Source organism: Physeter macrocephalus, chromosome 4, assembly GCF_002837175.3.
Source record: "Physeter macrocephalus isolate SW-GA chromosome 4, ASM283717v5, whole genome shotgun sequence".
In the NCBI taxonomy this organism is placed as follows: Eukaryota; Metazoa; Chordata; class Mammalia; order Artiodactyla; family Physeteridae; genus Physeter; species Physeter macrocephalus.
Window position 1 is genome coordinate 145,813,609 of NC_041217.1, and position 22,370 is coordinate 145,835,978.

Below are 22,370 nucleotides of genomic sequence, written 5' to 3' on the forward strand. Positions count from 1 at the left end.
AAATAGACTTCAGTTACGACAATGTTTTAATTCATTTTTTATTTATTTTATTTATTTTTGGCTGCATTGAGTCTTAATTGCGGCACCCGGGATCTTGGTTGAGGCATGCAGAATCTTTCATTGCGGTGCCTGGGCTTCTCTCTAGTTGTGGCTTGTGGGTTTTCTCTTCTCTAATTGTGGCATGCAGGCTCCAGGGCACTTGGGCTCCATAGTTGTGGCATGCAGGTTCCAGAGCGCGTGGGCCCTGTAGTTTGCGGCATGAGGGCCCTCTAGTTGAGGCACGCGGGCTTAGTTGCCCCACGGCATGTGGGACCTTAGTTCCCTGACCAGGGATCAAACCCACGTCCCTTGCATTGTCAGGAGGATTCTTTACCACTGGAGCACCAGGGAAGTCCCGAACCCAGATCTTTTGAATCTTCTGAATTAGTTTTTCTAATTTATCAAGCTGCCTCCCAAACCCCTCATTGGACACATCTGTTAACAGCTAACATTCATCTAACTAACCCTGTTCCAAGCAGGTTAGGCACCTGTCTTAGGCACTTTACCTGGAGAAACTCATTTAATATTTTCAACAACTCTGTGAAATTGCTTTATTATTAACTACATTTTATAGATAAGGAAACTGAGGTACAGAAAAATTAAGTAACTTGCCCAAGGTTACACTGCTAGACTATGGTTTGCTGATATTTGAAGCCAGGCAGTCTGTCGTTAGAGCCAGTGCTCTTTACCACTCTGCCATGTTGCTTCTGTGAACCTAGAAAAGGACATTAAAAGGCTGATGTACTTCACTCATGGAGACCAAGGAGCAGCCAAGTAAATGTGATATTTCTCTCTACAGGCCTCTCCACTCAGGCCATTTGGCGCCGACTATGGGATGAGCTGATGAAGACAAGGCCTTCCAGTTTGGAAGTAAGTTAAGGCACCAGGTAGAACTCTGGCCTGACTTTGCACAGTGAAAGCAGGAATAGCACACAAACACAAGCTGGGTACTGGTAAAGTGCAGGGGCAGGCATGGAATGAATTTGGGAAGAGGTCTCTGATGGCTTGTCACAAAGCTCTTTTCATTTGACATTTGTCACTGACTTGCTTGTTCACCATGTTTGCAGGTGACACAAAACAGGGAAAGGTAGTGATCACAATGGATGGCAGAACCTGGATTCAGGTCTTGACAGGGCTGGAGCAATGGTCAAACCTAACAAGATGAAATTTAGCAGAATAAACCAACTCTCCACTTGACTCTAAAAAATTCTAATTGCATGACCCCAGGGTAGTGGGTGGAGGGGTCTGGCTTAGCAGCAGCTAGAATAAAAAAGATTAAGGGGGTTTAGTCTACATTTTGCTAAAGCCATTCATATAATGACTGTATCCTGAGCTGTGTGAACTAATGTAACTATAATGTAGACTGAAAGACAAAGGGGATGATAGACCTGCTTGACTCTGCAGTGGTCAGGCTATCCCTGGAGTATGGAGAAAGAAGTCAAAGCCACATCATGTGAGTCACATTTGGAAGACTGGAGATGTTTTTCCTGAAAAAGAGAAGACTTGGGGAACATGAACTGTCTTGAAATATTTGAAAGAGGGATTAACAGACTTGTTCTGGGTGGAAGCTAAAGGAGGATAAATTTTTGCTAAACTGTAGAATTTTTAAACTCTGAGGTTATTGGTGATGAAACAAGCTAATTCCAGAGGTAATAAGCTTCCCATCACTAAGTGTTTAATAGAGTCTGGATAACCACCTGACACAAGGGTACTGTATCAATAGAAGAAGTTCGGCGTTGTTGGAGATATTGGACAAGATGACTTTTAGGGGTCCTCTTAGCCCTTAGAATAATAAGATTCTATTATTCATTGGTTCAAATATAACTCACTGGAGCTCTCATTTAAACAGAATTCCTTTTACTGCTCCATAATTAGGTGACAGGACAGATTGAGCTCAATAAACATTTACTCAAACTTACCACATACCACATCTTATGCTGAATATTAGAGGTACAGACACAATCCCTAATCTTGAGGAACTATCAGTTTAGTGGGGAAATCTGCAAACAAATACATCATGTATGGTAGGGCAAGTGGTATGATCGAGTGTAGCGAGGAGGTTGAAGGGAAAGGGAGTTAAGAAAGTCTTTCCTAGGAAGTAGTATTTGAACTGGGCTTTATATAGTGAATGAGGCCAAATGACAAGAGAACAAGCTCTTATCAGAAATTGGAGATTTATTTTGTGGGGATACACTAGGTTCAGTAACATTCAGCTCCACATCCTTCAGCTTTTCCACTTCCAGATTTAGATGCAACGCCTGGAGTTCAGCATAATGACATTGAGGCCCAGTGAAATTATCAGGCATTATGTATAGGAGTTAGGCCTTATGAGGAAGAGAAGTGGACACAAGAATGTTAAGAAACGGCAACAGCTTCCTGCAACCTTTAAAGAAACATGAGATTCACTTTGTCACAGTGTCTCCCAAGTAGTATGGTTGACTAGCGTGTGATGGAGACTGTAATATCTTTTCTCTTTGAGAAAGCTTTTTCCACCATTATCTCAAGCTTCCTGGGAAGGAATGTCTATTTATTATCTGTTTCCTTGTCTCAGAGTATTTCAGAATATATAGGAAGCCCCAGGCCTGGTGGCCTAACAGTCACCTACACAGAAGTCCTGACTTGGAGCATATCCATTCCAGAGGGTGTCTGCTTCCACTTCTCACTTTTGCATAACAGTAACCTTCACTTCATTCAAAATTCAGACAGTTATTGAGTGACTATTCAGTTCCAGGCACTACGCTAGGTTCTAGGTATACAGTGGTGAGCAAGATAGACAGAGTACCTGATTGCTTATAGAGCAATAGTATTTCAAACTGTGTAGTACTAGTGTATATGTGTATTAAGAGATCTGCAGAATAAAATAGATATTCTGGAGACAAAGCAATGGGGAAATGAAGGATTATTCAATCAATGGTTCTCTAGTAACTGGTTAACCATTTGGAAAAAATAAAGTTAGAGCCTCACTTTACAATATACTCAATTTCTATATAGATTAAAGATTACATTGTAAAAAGTAAAAGCACAAAACAATTTTTAAAAAGAATAAAGGTGACTGGTTATCTAATCTCAGGGTGGAGAGTGCTAGTAAATAGGCAGAATCAAAAAAGAAAATATGGACACATCTGGCCACATAAAATACCAACACTATAAATACAATTTAAAAGGTATGTAAAAGAATGTTTGCAACAATATTTGCAAAATAAAAGGATACAGAAGATAAGACAGGCAAACAGTAGAATAAAATGAATACAGATTTGGACAAGTTTCAAAATATACAAAAATCTCCAATAAAGTAAAAAATGTTCAATCTCATTAATAATTAAAAAAATGGGAAAGTAAAATTATACCTCTTAAATTAGTGAAGTCTTGTTTTAATTTGGTTTTGTTTTAAAAGGTAATTCCAGGGGTGGGTAGGACTTGCATTTTAATATGCTGGTGGTGGGAACAGAAATGTTACAACTTTCTTGGTGGGCAATCTGGTGATAATTGTCAAGAGTCTTTAAAATATTCAAATTCTTCAACTAGAAATTTTAAGAAGTATATATCTTATGGTATATAAAATTGAGATACTCATGAAGATTTATTTCCAGATGTTCATGACAGCAAAGTTTAATATAAAAAGCTAGAAACAATTTAAGTATTCAATAATATAGAAATTATTAAATATAGTACATCCATATTTTCAAAATATTAATAAAGTCATTCTAAAAATATTTAAATACGTGGTGGTAAAAATGTTTAATGATGTGGTGATATGTAATGTTTAAAAAAAAAGCCCAGCAGTTGAAACTGTTCAGAATCGTCTCAGTGTTATAAACACAAATACCTATAGCTCATCACATATACATATACACTCCAAAAAGTTGGTTTACACATGATTTTTGATTTGCTTCCGTATAGTTCCACCAACAATATTTCTGTTATCAGAAAAACAGTGGACGATATATAGTTTATGAGCATTTGCAGGCTCTAACAGTTTAGTACAAGAAAATATTTAGCTCTCCCTAGTTTGTACACACTTCTTCCTTCCCTACCAGTACCTGAGCTGCCAGCCCGTTGTGGATGGGCCAAGGACTGATTGTGTTGGTAAGCAAATGTCATGTCACCTCTTTGGTGGTGCCTCATTTCCCCTACTCGCCCCCAAAAGAAAGTATTTAAATCACTTTGCATTGTCTGAACTACAGTGTATGAACTATAGTGTACGAGTCCACAAAATAAGTGGCTTGGACTAGATCTCTCAGGTATTTTTCAGCTTTGACGTTTTAGCATAGAATCTTCTACAAGGTGGTGATGGAATAAAATGCAGTGAATTGCTATCTGCTTATGCATTGATTCATGAGAAAGAAGCCATTGCAATAGTCATCAACTAATTTTACATACTCATTTAATTTTCACAACAACTCTGTCATGTAGGTATAGTTTATCTATCTTCCTCAGTTTACAGATGATGAAACTGAGGCAGAAAGAGGAAAAGTGACTTACCTAAGGTGACAGTTCATGAATGGCAGACCTGACATTCAAGTTGAGGCAGTCTGGCTCTGGAGTGCATGCTCTTAATCACTATGTCATGCTGCTTTCACTGTAGTTATCACAGGTCTGGGGTGTTCCAATTTCAAATATTCTCTCCTATTGTCTTTGTAAACCAATAAAATGTCTGAAAAACCCAAGTATTTAGTTATCTAAAGTTCATATTCCACATGCCTTATAGTCGGAAACAGCCACAATATCTTTGTTCATGTTCACATCTTTGGCCATATTTTAGGCCCAGATCTCATGGTAACCATCTATTTCATTTGTGAAGTTGAAGCCTTGCTAGGGATACCTGCAAGTATTTTTCAAGGCTGTGTGGGCCAGCAAATGCGTGAAAAAAGTGCTAGAATGAGGCAGGATTAAAGGATTCAGGAATACCCTCTTTGCTTCCACTTAAGGCTGAGTAGAGATTTGGTTGCCAGGTATTTTTTCCTGCTGCCCTCAGGCCCCCACACTGCTGCTGGAGGGACCTTTCTCACTTGTTGCTGCCATGCAGTTAGCTTAAACATGAAGTCGTTCCTAATTATTACCACAGCAGGGTCTTGGGGAATAGCTAGGGCAAAGGCAATGACACTTTTGCCTGAGAATAGGGGCCCACCTCCTGCCAAGAAGCTCATATAAACTGAGGGTCAATCTGGTATGAGGGAATGCACGGAGGCAGGGTAGATACCAAAGGAAGTATCTTATTTTTAGCCTTTGGGAACCTCAGGCCCCACTACCTTCAGGCTGAATAAGCACCCTGCTTAACAGGCTCTGCCTCCATCCAGTCCATTTCACATTTCCCATGTGGGGTAATTATTATCATTAACAACAGGAGAAGTTACATTTTGTATTTTACAGTTTACAAGGTGCTTTAAACTTGCACTGTCTCATTTGATCTTCACAACAAACCTGTGAAGCAGGTGATATTATCCACATTTTACAGATGAAGAAAGAGGTTTAAAGAGGTCCAGAGTATAGTGGCAGAGCTGGCACTTTTATCAAAGTCATCAGACTTTCTGTGCACCTTAGGAGAGAATGGGGACTTGGAGAAATATCTGTATTTGTCTCAATGTGTCCTTTTGGGGTAGGTAGCAGTAATTCCTAATCTCTGATATATACATCAGAATCATCTGGGGAAGGTTTAAAAAATAAAGATGCATGGACCTTACACCTCAGATGTAACACAGTCACCAAGTCTGGGTACATGGCATATGAATTTTGGGAAAAAGCTCCACAGTAAATTCTGATGTATATCAGATCTTAAAAATCACTTGTGGAAAAAAAAATCACTTGTGTTCAGTTCTTCTAAATGTATCAGAACAGCCTGATGAAATCTCATACCCATCAAAGCAAAGTATTGCCTTGGAGAAAACTAAGATTTGCAGCCTCCTCTCCAGGAATTTCTAATCTGGTTGGGATGAGATGTGTATACAGGCGGACTCAACACCATGAGACATATGTACCAACGTCTAAGACCTGAGTAGTCAGTATCAGAGTTCCAACAAGAGAGGCAGGGGGAGGGGTAGAAAGTGGGGCAGACATTCAATGAGACAAACAGCCTCAAAGAGCAAAATGTTGGTAGGTCCTTTCATGAAGTCTATTTGATCTGGCAATGGAGAGCATTTCTGGCAGAGGTAGGAAAGGAAAAAGAAGGCACGTTTGGGTCAGTGAGGTGACCAGTTTCGCCAGAGCAAAGCATTCATGAGCAAGATGTGGCAGATAAAGCTGCTCAGGTAGGCAGAGGCTGTATTGTGGACAGCTTTCCCTGCCAGCCTGAGGAACTTCAAATGTGTTGCAGCACTGATCCCCTAAGCAGTGGGGAGACTTTAGGGGTTTTAAAGGAGAATAATCAGTTTTGTTTTTTAATACAAAGATGACCCAGTGGACTTGTGTAAAAGTTTGGGAAGGGGAACAAGCAGAGGAATCAGGAAGCTAATGAAGTAGCCAGGTGTTAGGTGATAAGGGTCTGAACAAAGGTGGTAGTGTTAAGAATGGAAAGTTAGGATCAGGTTCTTAAAACAAGTGTGGAAGAACTTACAGGGTTGAGTGTTTCACTTGGGAGGCACTATAATAGTAGTCTCTGGAACCAAATTTCCTGGGTTCAAATCTTTTTTTTTTTTTTGGCTATGACGTGTGGCTTGTGGGATCTTAGTTCCCCGACCAGGGATTGAACCTCGGCCCTCAGAAGTGAGAGCTCAGAGTCCTAACCACTGGATCACCAGGGAATTCCCTCCTGGGTTCAGATCCTAATCCTGCCCCTTAACTGTGTAACCACAGGCAATAACATTTGTGCCTTGGTTTTCTTACCTGTAAAATGGATCTAATAGTAATATATACCTCAAAGATGTGAGGATTAAATGAATTTGCATACATTATTTAGAACGTTACCTGGCTCAGTAAACAGCTAGCTATTGGAAGGAAGGAAACTGGGTTCCATGGGTAGCACTTAGTATCACAGCTGTCTGGAATGTTCTCTGCTTTCAGAGCGTGACCTGTTGGCGAGCCAAGTTTATGGAGGCCTTTTTTTCCCATGTTCTACGTGGGACCATTGATGTGTCTTCTGACAGGCGTCTTTGTGACCAGCGCTTCTCACCTCTCCTGCATAGCTCCCGCCATGTCCGGCAGCTCACCATCTGCAACATGCTGCAGGGTGCAACTGAGCTGGTGGCTGAGCCCAATCGCAGGGTTCTGGAGACCCTGGCCAGTTCCCTGCACACCCTCAAGTTCCGCCACCTGCTGTTCTCTGATGTGGCTGCTCAGCAGTCACTTCGGCAGCTGTTGCATCAGCTTATTCACCATGGGGCTGTCAGCCAGGTGTCGCTGTACTCCTGGCCTGTACCTGAGTCAGCCCTTTTCATTCTTATCCTCACCATGAGTGCTGGCTTCTGGCAGCCAGGCCCCGGTGGCCCACCCTGCCGCCTCTGTGGAGAGGCCTCCCGAGGCCGGGCTCCATCCCGAGATGAAGGGTCCCTCCTGCTGGGCTCACGCCGGCCTCGCCGGGATGCTGCTGAGCGATGTGCTGCAGCCCTGATGGCCTCCCGGCGGAAGAGTGAAGCCAAGCAGACGGCCAGAGCTGCACCTGCCGCTCGGGTAACACGCCGGAGCACACAGGAGAGCCTGACAGCAGGCGGGACAGACCCTAAGAGGGAGCCGCTCCCTCCAGCCACTTCCCATGAGGCTCCTGGCACCAAACGCCCACCCTCTACTCCAGCCACCACCTCCTCTGCCTCTGCTTCCTCTTCTTCCACATCCTCGTCTAAACGGGCTCCAGCTAGCTCAGCCCCACAGCCTAAGCCCCTAAAGCGTTTTAAGCGAGCTGCAGGGAAGAAGGGTGCTCGCACCCGTCAGGGGTCTGGTGCTGAATCTGAAGACCTATATGACTTTGTTTTCATTGTGGCGGGTGAGAAAGAGGATGGGGAAGAGATGGAGATCGGGGAAGTGGCTTGTGGAGCATTGGATGGATCAGATCCCAGTTGCCTGGGGCTTCCAGCACTGGAGGCCTCCCAAAGATTCCGCAGCATTTCCACCTTGGAGCTCTTCACAGTTCCACTCTCCACAGAGGCGGCTCTGACACTGTGCCACCTGCTGAGCTCCTGGGTGTCTCTGGAGAGCCTCACACTCTCCTATAATGGTGAGTGCCCTGGAGGGGCAGGGGTTGGGTCTCCCAGCAGCACCAGCTGTGTGCCCAACCCTGTGGAGGGGAATAGGGGAGGAAGCTGGAGATGTGGCCCTACCCGCCTCACAGGGAGGCAGAAGGCACACACATGATATAGTGGCAGACTGTCGGTGCTAGAGAAGATGAACACAAGGTCTACAGGCTTGATCTAGTTGGAAGCAGGGGTTCCTGAGGGACAGTGAGAATCTGAAGAATGAGTCTACCTTAGATATGGTAGGCAAACCAAGGACAGGCCTGGGAAAATATAGTGTATACAGGGCCAACCAGGGCTGAGGTTGGATCTCACTAGTCATATCAAAGCAGCTATACAAAAAGGTGTGGGACACCTTTTTAAATAAAAAGATCAGACCAGCAACCTGCACAACAGCCCTCAGTTCTTTCCCATCTGGTTGTGCCCAGCTAGCCAAATTTCAGTTCTGCCTAAATCCAGCAATCTGCCTAGGTTGCTGAACACTGCTAGAGAAAGTCACACAACTGCAGATTGGTGCTACTATATACATTCATGGTCATCATCCTCATATGAACCCTGTTTGCAACATCAGCTCCATTCCTACCCTACCACTTCAAACCCTTCTTTTCCTCTCAGCAGATGACCACCTACTTCACAGAAAATAGAAGCCATCACACATGAACTCCTTCAACTTATTGTTAACCAAACCTATAAACTCCTACACCTGCACTCTTCCTTTCTTCCTTCATCACAGTGGGAGAAATGGCTGCCCTATCTAAGGCTAACTCTTCTGCCTGTGCTCTGGATACATACCCTCTTACCTCCTTAGGAAAGCACATTTTTCAAATGCCTTAATAAGAGCTAACTTTTATATACTGCCTACTATGCATCTGGCATATTTTAAATATTCTTTAACTAATTTAATCCTTACAATTCTGAGGTCAAGTGACTTGCCCAGGATAAGTTAGTAAATTGTAGAGCTAGAATTCAAACCCAGGTAACCTGGCTCCAGAACTCATGCTTATAAACCACTTAATGCTGCCTCTCTTCTCTCAATCAGGTATCCACCAAAAACTACCACCACCACCTCCATCTATTCCATTTATTAACTACTGTTCTATTCTTTCATGCCCTTCAGAGACAACCTTAAGAGTCATCTGTGCCCTCTTCTCTCACAGCCACTCCAGCCTTGCTTACACCCCATCTACTGCATCAAGGACCTCGAGGTGACCAAGGTCATCCTTGTTGCTAAGTCCAATGTATACCTTTCAGTCCTCATCTTAATTCTCGGCATCATCTGCTATTAAGTATTGTCTTCTTCATGAAGTAGTCTCATTTGTACTACCTCAAAATTTTCTGATTTTTTTTCTCCTCCCTTTCTGGACATTACTTCTCTTTTAATGTTCAGAGATCCTCAAAGCTCTCCCAGTTTACACATGCTTCCTGGACTTGGTTTCAAAGACCAAGTATGCTGAAGACACCCCCATTTTACGATGTTAGCCCAGATCTTCCTCCTAAACTCCAGACCTATTTATCCATCTGACAACTAGATATCCCAGGATTCATAAACCACACTCCCCCAACCTGAACGCATCTTCCTTCTAAAAAGACCTTCCTGTTCTCAATGACATCAAAGATGATTCAGTTGCTCAAAAGAAACCTGGATTCTCTTACTCCACATATATTTGGTTACCAGGTTGTACAATCTCTGATCATTTATTTATCTCCACATCCTTAATTCAGACTACCATTACCTCTCACCTGGATTCATCATTTCTGTAGTTCCTCCTGACTCCATACACACCATACGACTCACTTTTTACACTGCAACCCAAGCATTTTCAAAAGTGCAAATCTGTCAGTCATCTAAAAATTCAATGGCTTCTTGTCACTGTATGTGTTTTACTTAGAGGGCCATTCATGTTCTTACCCTGCTTACCTCTACAGTTGAATCGTCAACACTCCCCTCCCTCATACTTTACACACCAGCCACATTGAGTATTTCTCAGTTCTTGGAACCTGCCACTCTTTCTCCTTCAGGTCTTGATATATGCCAAGTTCACTCTGCCAGTCACTCCTCCTCCTTTTAGCCTGTCTCTTTTATGTTCTTTAGGACTCAGCCAGAGTCTTTACTGATGAAAGCTAAACTGGGTGTTAAGTACCCATCCTTTTACTTCCACAGCACTCTACTTCCCCAGTTCCCATCATATGCTTTTGTTATCAGGCTGTATAGGCAGGAACAAGATCTGCTGCTCATGACTATCTAGCAAAGAAACATGCTTACCAGGTGCTTACCATGGGTAAGGTTTAGTTGAATGAATGAATCAAAAGGAGCCTGCTCAGTCCAAGGAGAGGTAAAGGTGTGGCTTCCAAGGAATTATTTGCTCTGTGGCATTAAGCAACTGCCCTAACCTTTCTGGATCCTACTCCCTTCTGTAGGATGTTATCATTTTCTGCCCTATTCCCACCCAATGAATTTAAAAGTATTCCCTATTGGATCACTGTCACTCTCCTGCTTAGTTTTCAGATGTTCCCCATGACCTATAGGAAAAGTCCAGAGATCTCTGCTGCTGTCTGGGCCCATCATTCAGCTAGCAGCCACATGCTGTCCCACCACATCCTATCTTCTGTTTTGTGACTCTGCCCTGACTGATGTTTGAGGGCATGGCCCAGTAGAGGAGACATCAGTAAGCTGGTTACCTGAGGAAAAAGCAAGACAACGGATGAATAGTTGAGAATGATTTAAAACAATCTGATCCAAAGCTCAGATTTGGTAGTTATCAACAGAAATATTTGGAGTTGTCTCTGAATATTACCCCTACTGATACTCCCACATGACTGACCCAATCTCTTTCCTGCCATAGGCCTGGGCTCTAATATCTTCCGCCTGCTAGATAGCCTGCGGGCCCTGTCAAGCCAGGCTGGATGCCGCCTCCGTGCCCTGCATCTCAGTGACCTGTTCTCACCACTGCCCATCCTGGAGCTGACACGTGCCATTGTGCGAGCCCTGCCCCTGTTGCGGGTCCTCTCTATTCGTGTCGACCACCCTAGCCAGAGGGACAACCCTGCAGTACCAGGGAATGCAGGGCCCCCTAGCCACATAATTGGGGATGAGGAGATACCAGGTGAAGTACTATGCGCGTGTGTCTATCTCCACAGAAGTGTGCAGGTGTATTTGTGTGGGGAAGGCAAAAGATCTCTAATCCAGGCCTGTCACCACACATTCCTGGCTTATCTGTAATTTGTTGCCTTTAGAGCCTGTTCTTAAAGATAACCATGGGTTGGATAGATCCCAGACCAACACTGGCCCCGTAGGGAGTGACTATGGCAGATCTGTCTCCAGAAAGGGGTCTGAACCAAGAACAGACCTGACCATTAGACTAGATTGGGTCCCCATGCTGTATGTTCCCTTAGTTCCTGCATGTCTCGTATCCCACCATTCTGCATACTCTGTGTCTGATTAGTTGTCTTCTTGGATTAAAAGCACCATTAAGGACAAGGACTAAATCGTATATTAGCATACTGCCTTGCATATAGTAGGGCACTCAAGGACAATAGATGAATAAATGATTTTTCAGTGAATCCTTTAAGGACAGGATGGGACCTGCAATGGGAGTGAAGTAGCAATGGCCAGCTGTAATCTTCTCTCCCTACCATATCCAGAAAACTGCTTGGAACAGCTGGAGATGGGATTTCCACGGGGAGCCCAGCCAGCCCCACTGCTGTGCTCTGTACTGAAGGCCTCGGGTTCTCTGCAGCAGCTGTCCCTGGATAGTGCCACCTTTGCCTCTCCCCAAGATTTTGGGCTTGTGTTGCAGACACTCAAAGGTAGGACCCAGTTAGAATGGTAAAGGGAGAACAGAAGGGGACTTTGCATTGTTCTTTGAGAACACTAAGGTCCATGAACTTTCCCCATCCAGAGTACAACCTAGCTCTGAAGAGGCTGAGCTTCCACGACATGAATCTGGCTGACTGTCAGAGTGAGGTGCTGTTTTTGCTACAGAATCTGACTCTTCAAGGTAAGTTCATCCAGGGCCTGGGGCATTCGTGGGTCCTCACTGCAGATCTGCCACGGTCTCACTGAGTGAGCAAGCCACTGTTTTTTCTTGGCCTTATGTCAACTATAAAATGATCACAGAACCTACATCACCTTCCTTCTAAAGGGTCCCCTACTCAACTCTTCCTATACTAAACATGGGAAATTACTCACTTGGAGAGTGCCTCACCTATAAGTTTTTCTTACATTCCAGTGGCTGATAAATGATGGTGGTGGGAAGGGATAAATGTGCTGCCAGGAGCCCCCTCATAGACTTGTGGCTAATGCCCACCCCTGCATAGAAGGAAGTGTATGGAGAACTGTCTGTGCAGACAGCCTCCCTTGTAGGCTCAATCTCTGGTTTGAATACTGACTTAGTTGCAGCCTTGCTTGGGGTTTTGGACAAATTATTTTCTCCTTCTGGGACTCTGTAAAATGTTCATACCCCTTGCTAAGGCCCTGGGGCCGGAGGGGCAGCACCAGTTCTCATGCTGCCATCAGAACTTATTCCACTTTCTCTTGACAGAGATTACCTTCTCCTTCTGCCGTCTGTTTGAGAAGCGCCCGGCCCAATTTCTGCCTGAGATGGTTGCTGCTATGAAGGGCAACTCCACACTGAAGGGCCTCCGGCTGCCGGGGAACCGCCTGGGTGGGGGAAGGGCCCTGAGGAGGGAGAGGGGGAAGGAGCCAGTCCTTTGACCTAGAAATTCAGTGGGTGAAGGCATACACCTCTCCACTGGGAAGACGGGGGTTGGGATATAGTTGTGCTGGGGCTTTAGGAGTCTGGGCTTCTCCCCAGCCAGAACTGGGTTGGGATACCCTTACTCCCTGTTCTTGGGTAAAGGTGATGAGTATTTCTCCCCTTCTCCCCAGGGAATGCTGGCCTACTGGCCCTGGCAGATGTATTCTCCGAAGATTCATCCTCCTCTCTGTGTCAGCTGGACATCAGGTACATGTGGGCATGGGGAAGGTGAAGGGAGGGCAACGACAAGGGATGGAGCTGCAGGGACACAGACCAGGGATTAGTTGACTCCTGGGTGTCTAATCCTTCTCACCCCTACCAGTTCCAACTGCATCAAGCCAGATGGGCTTCTGGAGTTTGCCAAGCGGCTGGAGCGCTGGGGCCGTGGGGCCTTTGGTCACCTGCGCCTCTTCCAGAACTGGCTGGACCAGGATGCAGTCACAGCCAGGGAAGCCATCCGACGGCTCCGCGCCACCTGCCATGTGGTTAGCGACTCGTGGGACTCATCCCAAGCCTTCGCAGATTATGTCAGCACCATGTGATGGGCCCATGCCTCACAGGCCCATGCTCAGTACCATCAGCTTGCAGGGGCTGAGGCATGGGCTGCCCAGAACTCCCAACCACCAATTCTATCTTTCTCTTTCTGTCACCTTTTTTCTCTTTTTTCCCTTGCACTGAGGTCTTGGAGGCCTTGATGGGGCCCAGCAAAGGCATTCCCACAACTGGGTTTAGAGCCTTTGGGCTCCTTACTCAGTACCCTGGGCCAGGAGGTCACAGTGGTCATTAATCACTGAGGACAGCCCCCACCCCCTTCCCTGCCCCGGGGTTCCTGCTTTTCCTCCTCAAGCAGTTACCCAGGCTTTAGTGAAGTGTAGGAGTGCCCACTACCAGGCCTCTCCTCTACTGGGCTCACCATGCTGCTCCCAGGCCTCAGTCCCTTTCATACCTTTATTCCTTTCTTTTTTTTAACCAAAAAAGTTTTTCTTATAAAATAAATTTTGGGCAAACATCATGCAGCCCTTCTTGATGATTTTTCTCTCAAAGAACAAAATTCAACAGTGCCCTATGGGGCAGGGAGCCCCGTTTCCCCAACTTGTTCCTCTAACAGCTACACACCAGACCAGCTGGTTATCAGTGCAGGCCCCGCTGCTCCTCATGGGAATGCTGGTGGAAGACGAAGGTGACGGCAGTGGAAGCAGCATCCCAGGCAGCCTGGAGTACCTCATCCTTGAGCCCCCGCTTATCAGTGCTGTGGTTCCACTGAGCCAGGTCTGAGGTGCAGTCAGAACCATCAGGGGGTGGCCAGACCTGGTGGTTGTTAACACAGCGGCGGCAGCGCAACCTGTGGGCAGAGGACAGAGCTGTGGTTACTGTAGATCCCATCTCCATGCTGTGTAGGGTGTTCAGAGGTAATGGCCAGCAGGGGCACTCCACCCACCTGTCATGTGTGTCACTGAGGCTAGCCTCATCCAGGGTAAACAGCTCCTTCAACTCGCCTAGAGAGAAGTGCCGCTCCACATCCTGCTCCTCATCCACCACACAGCTGCTCAGTGCCTTCTTGTGGCTCTGACGCTGAAAGATCTTCTCCTCAATGGTTCCTGCCTGGGGGGGGTGGGGGTAGGGGTGGAAGCCAGGGCTAAGTCACCTCCAAACATAGGGGGGGCAGGAAAACCCAGGGGTTGAAACTGTAGCTGCCCAAGAGAAGGGGAGATGAATGAGAAGAGTCTTGCAGCAATACCTCTGTTCATCTAAGCCAGTGGTCCGCAACCTTTTTGGCACCAGGGACTGGTGGTTTCGTGGAAGACAATTTTTATACAGACTGGTGATGGGTGGGTGGGGGGGTGGGGAATGGTTCAGCTGGTAACACAAGCAATGGGGAGCCCCAGATGAAGCTTTGCTCGCTTGCTGCTCACCTCCTGCTGTGCGGCCCAGTTCCTAACAGGCTGTGGACCAGTTCCAGTCCCCAGCCCAAGGGTTGGGGACCCCTGATCTAAGCCCATTTTCCCAGTCTATCTTTTGGGAATATGACTTGTGCATGTCTGCCCACCCAGGATATTTTCTGTACCTATGGAGGATTCCAGGGCCTCGCTAAATTTCCTCAGGGTGGGCTGAGGTTTGTCTGCAGCAGCAGATCTCCACACCAAGTCCAAATCTCACTCACTCAAGTAAATGTCATTTGGGTATCCTATGCCAGGCCCTGTGCTAATGCCAGGATACAAAGAAGAATCCAATATGATCCCTATTCTTAAACTCACAGACTACTGGGGGAGAGAGAGACATATAATTGGTACAATGATAGAAGTCTGTAGGATACCCAGGGACCCACAAGAGGGATGGTGGAATGGAATAATGTTGAAAAGCTTGAAAGTATGAATTATCCTTGAGCTGAATCTTGAAAAACGAATAGATGGTTTACAAGGAAAGAGAGAAGGCATTCCACGTATAAGAACAAAATCAATAAGCCTGGCCTACTAGAGGACTGTGAGGAGTTTGGCCTGTCTAGAGGATGGTAGGCGTATAGTACATAAGAGCTGGGATTGAGAAAGCCCCATACTGGAGAAACTTGGATGCCAGGCTAAAGAGCTTGGCCTTGCCTTGGAAGTGAAAAGCAAAGTTAGAATTTTTGGAAAGCTCATTCCGGAAGTAGTTGTGAAGAATGGGTTACGATAAGACCAAAGGTAAAGAATTAGGAAGGCAGATGACTGTGATTTTAGTATGGGATGGAGAGGAAGGTTAGATTAAGGAAATTTTGAGAAGGTAAAATCAATGGTATAATTAGAATCTGGTTAGGAAACAGAGAATGGTCCAGTAGGATGATACCCAGATTTGGGTTAGGTGGATAACAGAGCCATTAAATGACAAAATTCAGAAGGGGATACTCATAAGACATTTAAGTAGAAATATACAGTAGGTGATGGAAATATGGGTCTAGAACTCAGGTAAGAGATCTGGGCTAAAAAGTTAATTAGAGACTTGTCAATATAATGAGTGCATATAATCACAGCAGTAGGAAAACCAGAGTGGAGTTTCCAAAGAGAAAAGAATTTTAAGATTTGTAGCCAACAGTGTCAGATATACAAAGAAGAAAAATCAAGAGTCTCTTGTTTTAGCAATTAGGAAGCCAGTACATCGAAAGCAGGTTCAGTGGCATAACTGGTGAGATGAGTGAACAGGAGATGAGATGAAGTAAATCTGTAGGCTTTGGAAAAATCTGACAGTGAATGAATGAAAAGTAACCCAAGGTAGTCACTGCAATAGGACAGAGGGTTGAGAAACTTGTTTTTAAGGTGAGAGCTACTTGACAATGTTTACAGACTTCAGGGGAATAAAGGAGAAACTGATCAAGACAGGAAAGGATAGGAAAGGGGGCTAGAGCAGAGCTGGAATGATAAGCCTCAAACAGAGAGGAAGGAAATGATTTTCCTTTGAGAATGGAAGGGAAGAGCAGGGGTAAAGACTGACAGAAGAGAGGAAGTTAGGCAAGAGAATTCAAGCTTGGTAGCCTACATTTTCTCTGTGAAGTAGAAGACAAAGTCTCTCCAGAAAGAAGGAAAGACAGGGCCAGGTAGGAAGCTTGAGGAAAGTGGTGAAGGCTTGAAGTAGCTGGTGAAGGAAATGAGATATGGCCCCGCTCAAAATGGGGAATGAATCTGTGGTAGCGCCAATCTGTAAATGCAAGCTGTTATCTGGCGCAGAAGCTGAACCTGAGAACAGCTATAAGGATCCACATGGAGTAGGTATTAGGGGAAGAGTGGCTGAAAGGATGCACGATGAGGATCAGGCTGAATAGAAAGGGAAGCCAGACTGGGAGGAGCTGGGGCGGGGGTAACTAGGGACATTAGGTTGAAACAGATATAGGAGGTATGAGAAAGCTGGAAGGACAGGAAATGAGAGTAGAATGATAGGTATTAAAGTTCTGTGTACTGTATAGTTTTGGTACTGTTACAAGTTCCATACTGTGGCCTTGGGAATAATGCGAGTAAAAAAATGAGGGGGAGGACTTCCCTGGTGGCGCAGTGGTTAAGAATCTGCCTGCCAATGCAGGGACACAGGTTTGAGCCCTGGTCCGGGAAGATCCCACATGCCACGGAGCAACTAAGCCCGTGCGCCACAACTACTGAGCCTACGCTCTAGAGCTCATGAGACACAACTACTGAGTCCGCATGCCTAGACCTGAGCTCCGAAACAAGAGAAGCCACCGCAATAAGCCTGTGCACCAAAACAAAGAGCAGGCCCCACTCACAGCAACTACAGAAAGCCCACGAGCAGCAATGAAGACCCAACAACGAAGACCCAATGCAGCCAAAAATAAATAAATAAATTTATTTATTTATTTTTTTTTAAAAAAGGGACTTCCCTGGTGGCGCAGTGGTTGGGAATATGCCTGCCAATGCAGGGGACACGGGTTTGAGCCTTGGTCCAGGAAGATCCCACATGCTGCGGAGCAACTAAGCCCGTGCGCCACAATTACTGAGCCTGCGCTCTAGAGCTCATGAGACACAACTACTGAGTCCGCATGCCTAGACCTGAGCTCCGAAACAAGAGAAGCCACCGCAATAAGCCTGTGCACCAAAACAAAGAGCAGGCCCCACTCACAGCAACTACAGAAAGCCCACGAGCAGCAATGAAGACCCAACAACGAAGACCCAATGCAGCCAAAAATAAATAAATAAATTTATTTATTTATTTTTTTTTAAAAAAGGGACTTCCCTGGTGGCGCAGTGGTTGGGAATATGCCTGCCAATGCAGGGGACACGGGTTTGAGCCTTGGTCCAGGAAGATCCCACATGCTGCGGAGCAACTAAGCCCGTGCGCCACAATTACTGAGCCTGCGCTCTAGAGCCCGGGAGCCACAACTACTGAGCCCGCGTGCCACAACTACTGAAGCCCACGCACCTAGAACTTGTGCTCCGCAACAAGAGAAGCCACTGCAATAAGAAGCCCGCGCAACACAACGAAGAGTAGGCCCCGCTCGCCACAACTAGAGAAAGCCCGCGCGCATCAACAAAGACCCAAGGCAGCCAAAAATAAATAAATAAATAATAAAATTAAAAAAAAAAAATGAGGGGGAGTTAAAGAGGTCATTAGAGACGAAGTCAAGGAAACGTAGAGGCCAGAGTGCTGGAAAATTGCATGGTCCTTGAAGTCAGCCAGGATGATAGCTGGATTTGGGGAAGAAATGAAGACTGAACTGGTGACCATAGTTATTGATGAGTTAGGTAAACAGCAGAAGGTAGATGACTGTAGCAAGGAAGAAAAGAGGGTAGTCAAGACAACATGAGCTTCAAAAGAGGTACTATAGGATGGATGGTCTGACTGATCACTGAGAACTTGCAGAATGCCAATACCACTTCTTAGCCCCATGGGACATGGAGTGTGAGAAGACTACAAGGCAAGCGGTACAGAAGAAATCAGGTGTAAGAGAAAGCAAGTGTCCTGTGAAAAGGATGAGGCCACAGGGGAGTTTGTTAACTACTGCACAGGCATCCAGAGGGCGTAGTAAGAAGGATCTGAGGAACAGGGTGGTGAGAGAGGGAGAGAAAAGAAGAATAAAGAGCTCCAGGCTAAGCCCATAGCCTGGCCACTGTTACGGGCAGAGGGGCCAAAGAGAGGCAATGAGAAACAACCCAAGGTGGTCCTGAAAGTCTTATTCCATGACCCACACCTACGCTGACCATTATCACCATCCTTACAGAGAGCAGGCGATAGATATAGCAGGTCTTCTTTTGACCGTCACGCCAGACCCGGGCCATGGCTTGTTCATCATTGGCTGGGTTCCAGTCAGGGTCAAACATAACCAGTCGGTTAGCCCCAATGAGATTGAGGCCACAGCCCCCAGCTTTGCTGCTCAGCATGAAGACAAAGTCAGGACTCTGGAAAGAGAAGAAGGAGAAAAAGAACCACTTACAGCCCAAACTAAGAATCTTGCTCAGCTCAGCCAACTGTTCTCTCAGGTGCAGACCAATTGTGAGGACCACCAGTTTGCCTACCTACCAGCCAGTTTACCAGCCCACAAGGTCAGTTCCCAGTACAGCCATCACCAACCAATCAGCCTAACCCTACCACACCCACCAGAAAAAAAAAAGTCAAGAGAGACCGAAAGCAGAGCCCCTTTGTAGATTCTCTGTCAACCCTTAGTTCAGATGTTATTGCATTAGTGGTGTGGGGACAGGAGCTGTGCACTTACGGACGGATTGTTGAAGCGCTCCACAACCTTGGCTCGCTTCTTAATGGACATTGTGCCATCCAAGCGAACATATAAGTACCTGAAGGGGAATCCAAAGATCAAATCAAGAAGGAAGCAGAGCCCCCTTGGAGCCAGAGCTACTGAAGGGACTGAACCAACCGTGCTTGAAGGCTGTTCATATACAGCCTGAAACCCTAAACTCCCAAAGGGAGTGGCAGGGAGCTAAGGGCTAGGAGTGTCCTGTGGAGTACGTGAAGGACAAAGGACTATTCTGCTTGGAGATGGAGTTATGGCCATTGCAGCAATAAGGGAACAGACATCTTCTGGAAAGTCCCTCCTGCACCCATATCTTGGTCCATATCCACCAATCAGAACACCTACTTCTCCTAGGGGTACAGTAGGAGAGGTACCCCTTTGACAGCTCTCCCCTACCTTCGGGCCCGGCAGAGTTTCTCAAAGAGGTCCAATGTCTGAGTGTAATTGGACACCAGCACTACTTTGTCACTGCTGCGACTTCGGGTCACCGCCAGAATGTAATCAAGGACCAGCATCTTACCTGGGGAGATCAACAACCATCAGCACCCAATGGGCCATCCCAATGGCCCAGGATTCTTACTCTTGATATCCTGCCGTGAGACAGAATAGATCTAGCACAAAGAGACAACCTCCCACCCCTCTTCCCAGAGGAGCCCAAAGACCGGTAGGAAAGGACTCACCTGACAGCTGAGGCTCTAGAGCCTTGGAGCTATACCCAGGGGGAAATATGTCCAAGGTACCTTCAAAGCCATCCTCTTCCTCCACACACTTGTCATAGATTAGAGCTGGATCTGAAAAAAACTCCAAAATGCCAGCTATATTGCTTTCAGAAGTTTCCACTTCAATGCTCATTAGAACGCCCTCTAGAAGCCTACCCAGACCTTCCTCAGCACCAGATTTGCTTGTTTCCAAATCCCAGTGTGCAGTCAGTGCCACCTGGGATCATGAGTGGACAGTTTTGCTCACTAGTGTGTTCTGTGTTCTCCCAACAAGAGGCGAGCTATACCAGACAGGGCAAAGTTTGTTATTTTTCCCCCTGTCCAATATTTTATACGCATATGTGTGTGTGCACACACTTTCACGCACAGTCCTATATATTCCAAGCATCCGTCATGGGTCAGGCAAAGGATAAGCTAAATTTTCCAAAGCAAAGGGTCTGGTTTAGAGTACACAACACATGAGCTCATGCCTTGTGGAGGCATAGAATTACATGCGGCCTCTATGAGGACTACGGACAAGTTTTAGTGAAGGTGGTTCAACTACCTTCCTTGCTCACTCTCACAGAGGACCCCAGCGCACGGATCCAACTCACGATTACATAGTTTCTTTAGTGAAGTGATGGAAGAAAGGGAAGACACACTCATCTTGCCCTCACGCAACTCTTCCGCTGGCTTGGCCTGTCTCAAAAACCTCTTGTATAATTCAGTCTGAAGGGGTGTCAGCCTGAAAAAGAAAAACAAAAAGGAGCTGGGTCACCAGGAAATGCTGGACCACACTTCTGCCCTATAAGGACACACTGAGAGACCAGCCATACCTCAGGGACTGAGCTTTTTACCCACTCACTCCACACCCCTCATCTGAGTTCAGTACCTACAACAAACCACCTGCTCGATCTTCACAGGCAGATATTTAGAAAGGATATCAGATGTCCTCCGTATCAGGCACCTGGAAGAACAAGATAAAAAGACAAGGGGCTGATAAAACTGCCACGCTAATACCAGAATAAAAGCTACCACCCAAAGGACTGATTTTCTTTTGTAGTATCGAATGTCAGAAACCCATCAGCCCTATGGCAAAGATATCTATACCAGGGTCTCAGTCACGGGAACAGAGACCCTTTCAAACAGTCTAGCTCAGATGGACAACTCTCTCTTCCCCTTCAAAAGGTCAGCTGCCTTTCAAGAGAAGGCAGAGGTCTACTAAGCCTGGTGCTCTGACAGGAGAAGTAAGCTGTAAACCACTGAGCCCTTATGGGAGTTTCTGCTTGCATTTGCCTAAATGCCTGCTGCCACACGGCCCAAGGTTCAATGAAAGTATGCCCATACTACCTGGCAGACCAGGAAGGACAGGATCAGGTACCTAAGCAGCAGCTCCTAAGAGCACACTGACTCTCCTTCCTGCCATCTTAACCTGGGAGGGAGGTGCCTGTTGGCAAAAGCAAGACTCTTCAGGAAGCAAATCATCAAGTATACATAACTACAACAGAGGACTCCAGAATGTACCAGCTCCTTGAGCTATGTGGCCCCCCTGGAGAGAGCCTTGTCAGCCTGGGAGCCATACCCATCCTTCAGATCTACCACCTGTCACAGAAGCTATGGGACGTGGGAAGGGACGCCAGGTGCTTTAGGTGTGAGACTGACTGAGAGGAAACTTCTGAAGTACTAACAATGCTCCAAGGGATATTTTGCTCAGGAAGTCTGGCAACAGAAAAAACCTTCCTCAGCAGGATGCTAAGCAGCACCAAACCAGACCACAGGGCCCAAGGTCAGGGAGAAAGCAGGGAATCAGCCTGCAAGACCCCTTCATTTATTCAGTGACTACTGTCAAGGCACAATCCCACTCTCTTAGGAGAATCCCAGACCTCAAGGCCAAGGCCACAAAGGATTGGCTTTGGATGGCTAAGGAGGCAATTCTGATGACCTAATGTGGGGGGACTGAAAGGGAGGTACTACTGCCTAGCCCACCCCCCCATTACCTATTCACAATGCTGATGAGCTCCCGCAGTCGCTCCTCTCCTAGATGCCTATCTTCCTCACTGGCAGCTGCATCCCGACCCTTCAAAATTGGCAATTCAAAATGCTTCTTGAACTCCTGGGCAGTTCCTAAGCACAGGAGAAAAGGCATTAAAGAATATAGAAAAGTATGACTTTCCCACTGATAGTAATAGCAGACTACTTTGTTACAGACCAATCTTCTACTGAGAACAACAAAGCTCAACAAATTATAGGCAATTTCTGTTTGAATGGATCAGAGAGCTACCAAAGCAGCAGACTTGGAAGGCCAAAAAATAAGATAGCAAGTAGATCAAAACCCAAATACATAACTAATTATATTAAATGTAAATGGACCAAATAATCCAATTGTCAGACTGGATTTTTTTTTTTTTAATAGCCCACCTATATACTGCTTATAAGAGATGAAGTAGGGCTTCCCTGGTGGCGCAGTGGTTGAGAGTCCACCTGCCGATGCAAG

The 22,370-nt window shown here is 46.0% G+C and overlaps 2 protein-coding genes across 4 annotated transcripts in view; one reads left to right on the forward strand and one right to left on the reverse strand.

Annotated features, from left to right (window-relative positions):
* Positions 1 to 13,967, forward strand: part of LRRC41 (leucine rich repeat containing 41) — an 18,581-nt gene extending 4,614 nt beyond the window's left edge. Inside the window, exons 3-10 of the mRNA XM_024119594.1 lie at positions 839 to 909; positions 7,036 to 8,182; positions 11,042 to 11,302; positions 11,841 to 12,005; positions 12,098 to 12,196; positions 12,740 to 12,862; positions 13,087 to 13,162; positions 13,278 to 13,967. Coding sequence (XP_023975362.1) covers positions 839 to 909; positions 7,036 to 8,182; positions 11,042 to 11,302; positions 11,841 to 12,005; positions 12,098 to 12,196; positions 12,740 to 12,862; positions 13,087 to 13,162; positions 13,278 to 13,497 — 2,162 coding nt within the window. The 3' untranslated portion in view covers positions 13,498 to 13,967. The remainder of the gene's footprint in view (positions 1 to 838; positions 910 to 7,035; positions 8,183 to 11,041; positions 11,303 to 11,840; positions 12,006 to 12,097; positions 12,197 to 12,739; positions 12,863 to 13,086; positions 13,163 to 13,277) is intronic.
* Positions 13,136 to 22,370, reverse strand: part of RAD54L (RAD54 like) — a 27,309-nt gene continuing 18,074 nt past the window's right edge. For 2 of the 3 annotated variants that reach the window (XM_055084646.1, XM_055084647.1), the window contains 10 exons: positions 21,874 to 22,000; positions 20,769 to 20,843; positions 20,491 to 20,621; positions 19,859 to 19,969; positions 19,575 to 19,698; positions 19,143 to 19,221; positions 18,649 to 18,828; positions 14,394 to 14,557; positions 14,072 to 14,297; positions 13,136 to 13,213 (listed from right to left, as the gene is read on the reverse strand). In XM_055084646.1, the coding sequence (XP_054940621.1) occupies positions 14,087 to 14,297; positions 14,394 to 14,557; positions 18,649 to 18,828; positions 19,143 to 19,221; positions 19,575 to 19,698; positions 19,859 to 19,969; positions 20,491 to 20,621; positions 20,769 to 20,843; positions 21,874 to 22,000 (1,202 nt within the window). In that variant the 3' untranslated portion in view covers positions 13,136 to 13,213; positions 14,072 to 14,086. Of the gene's footprint in view, positions 13,214 to 13,963; positions 14,298 to 14,393; positions 14,558 to 18,648; positions 18,829 to 19,142; positions 19,222 to 19,574; positions 19,699 to 19,858; positions 19,970 to 20,490; positions 20,622 to 20,768; positions 20,844 to 21,873; positions 22,001 to 22,370 lie in introns of those variants that run through there. The other variant, XM_028489421.2, reaches the window with a different exon arrangement.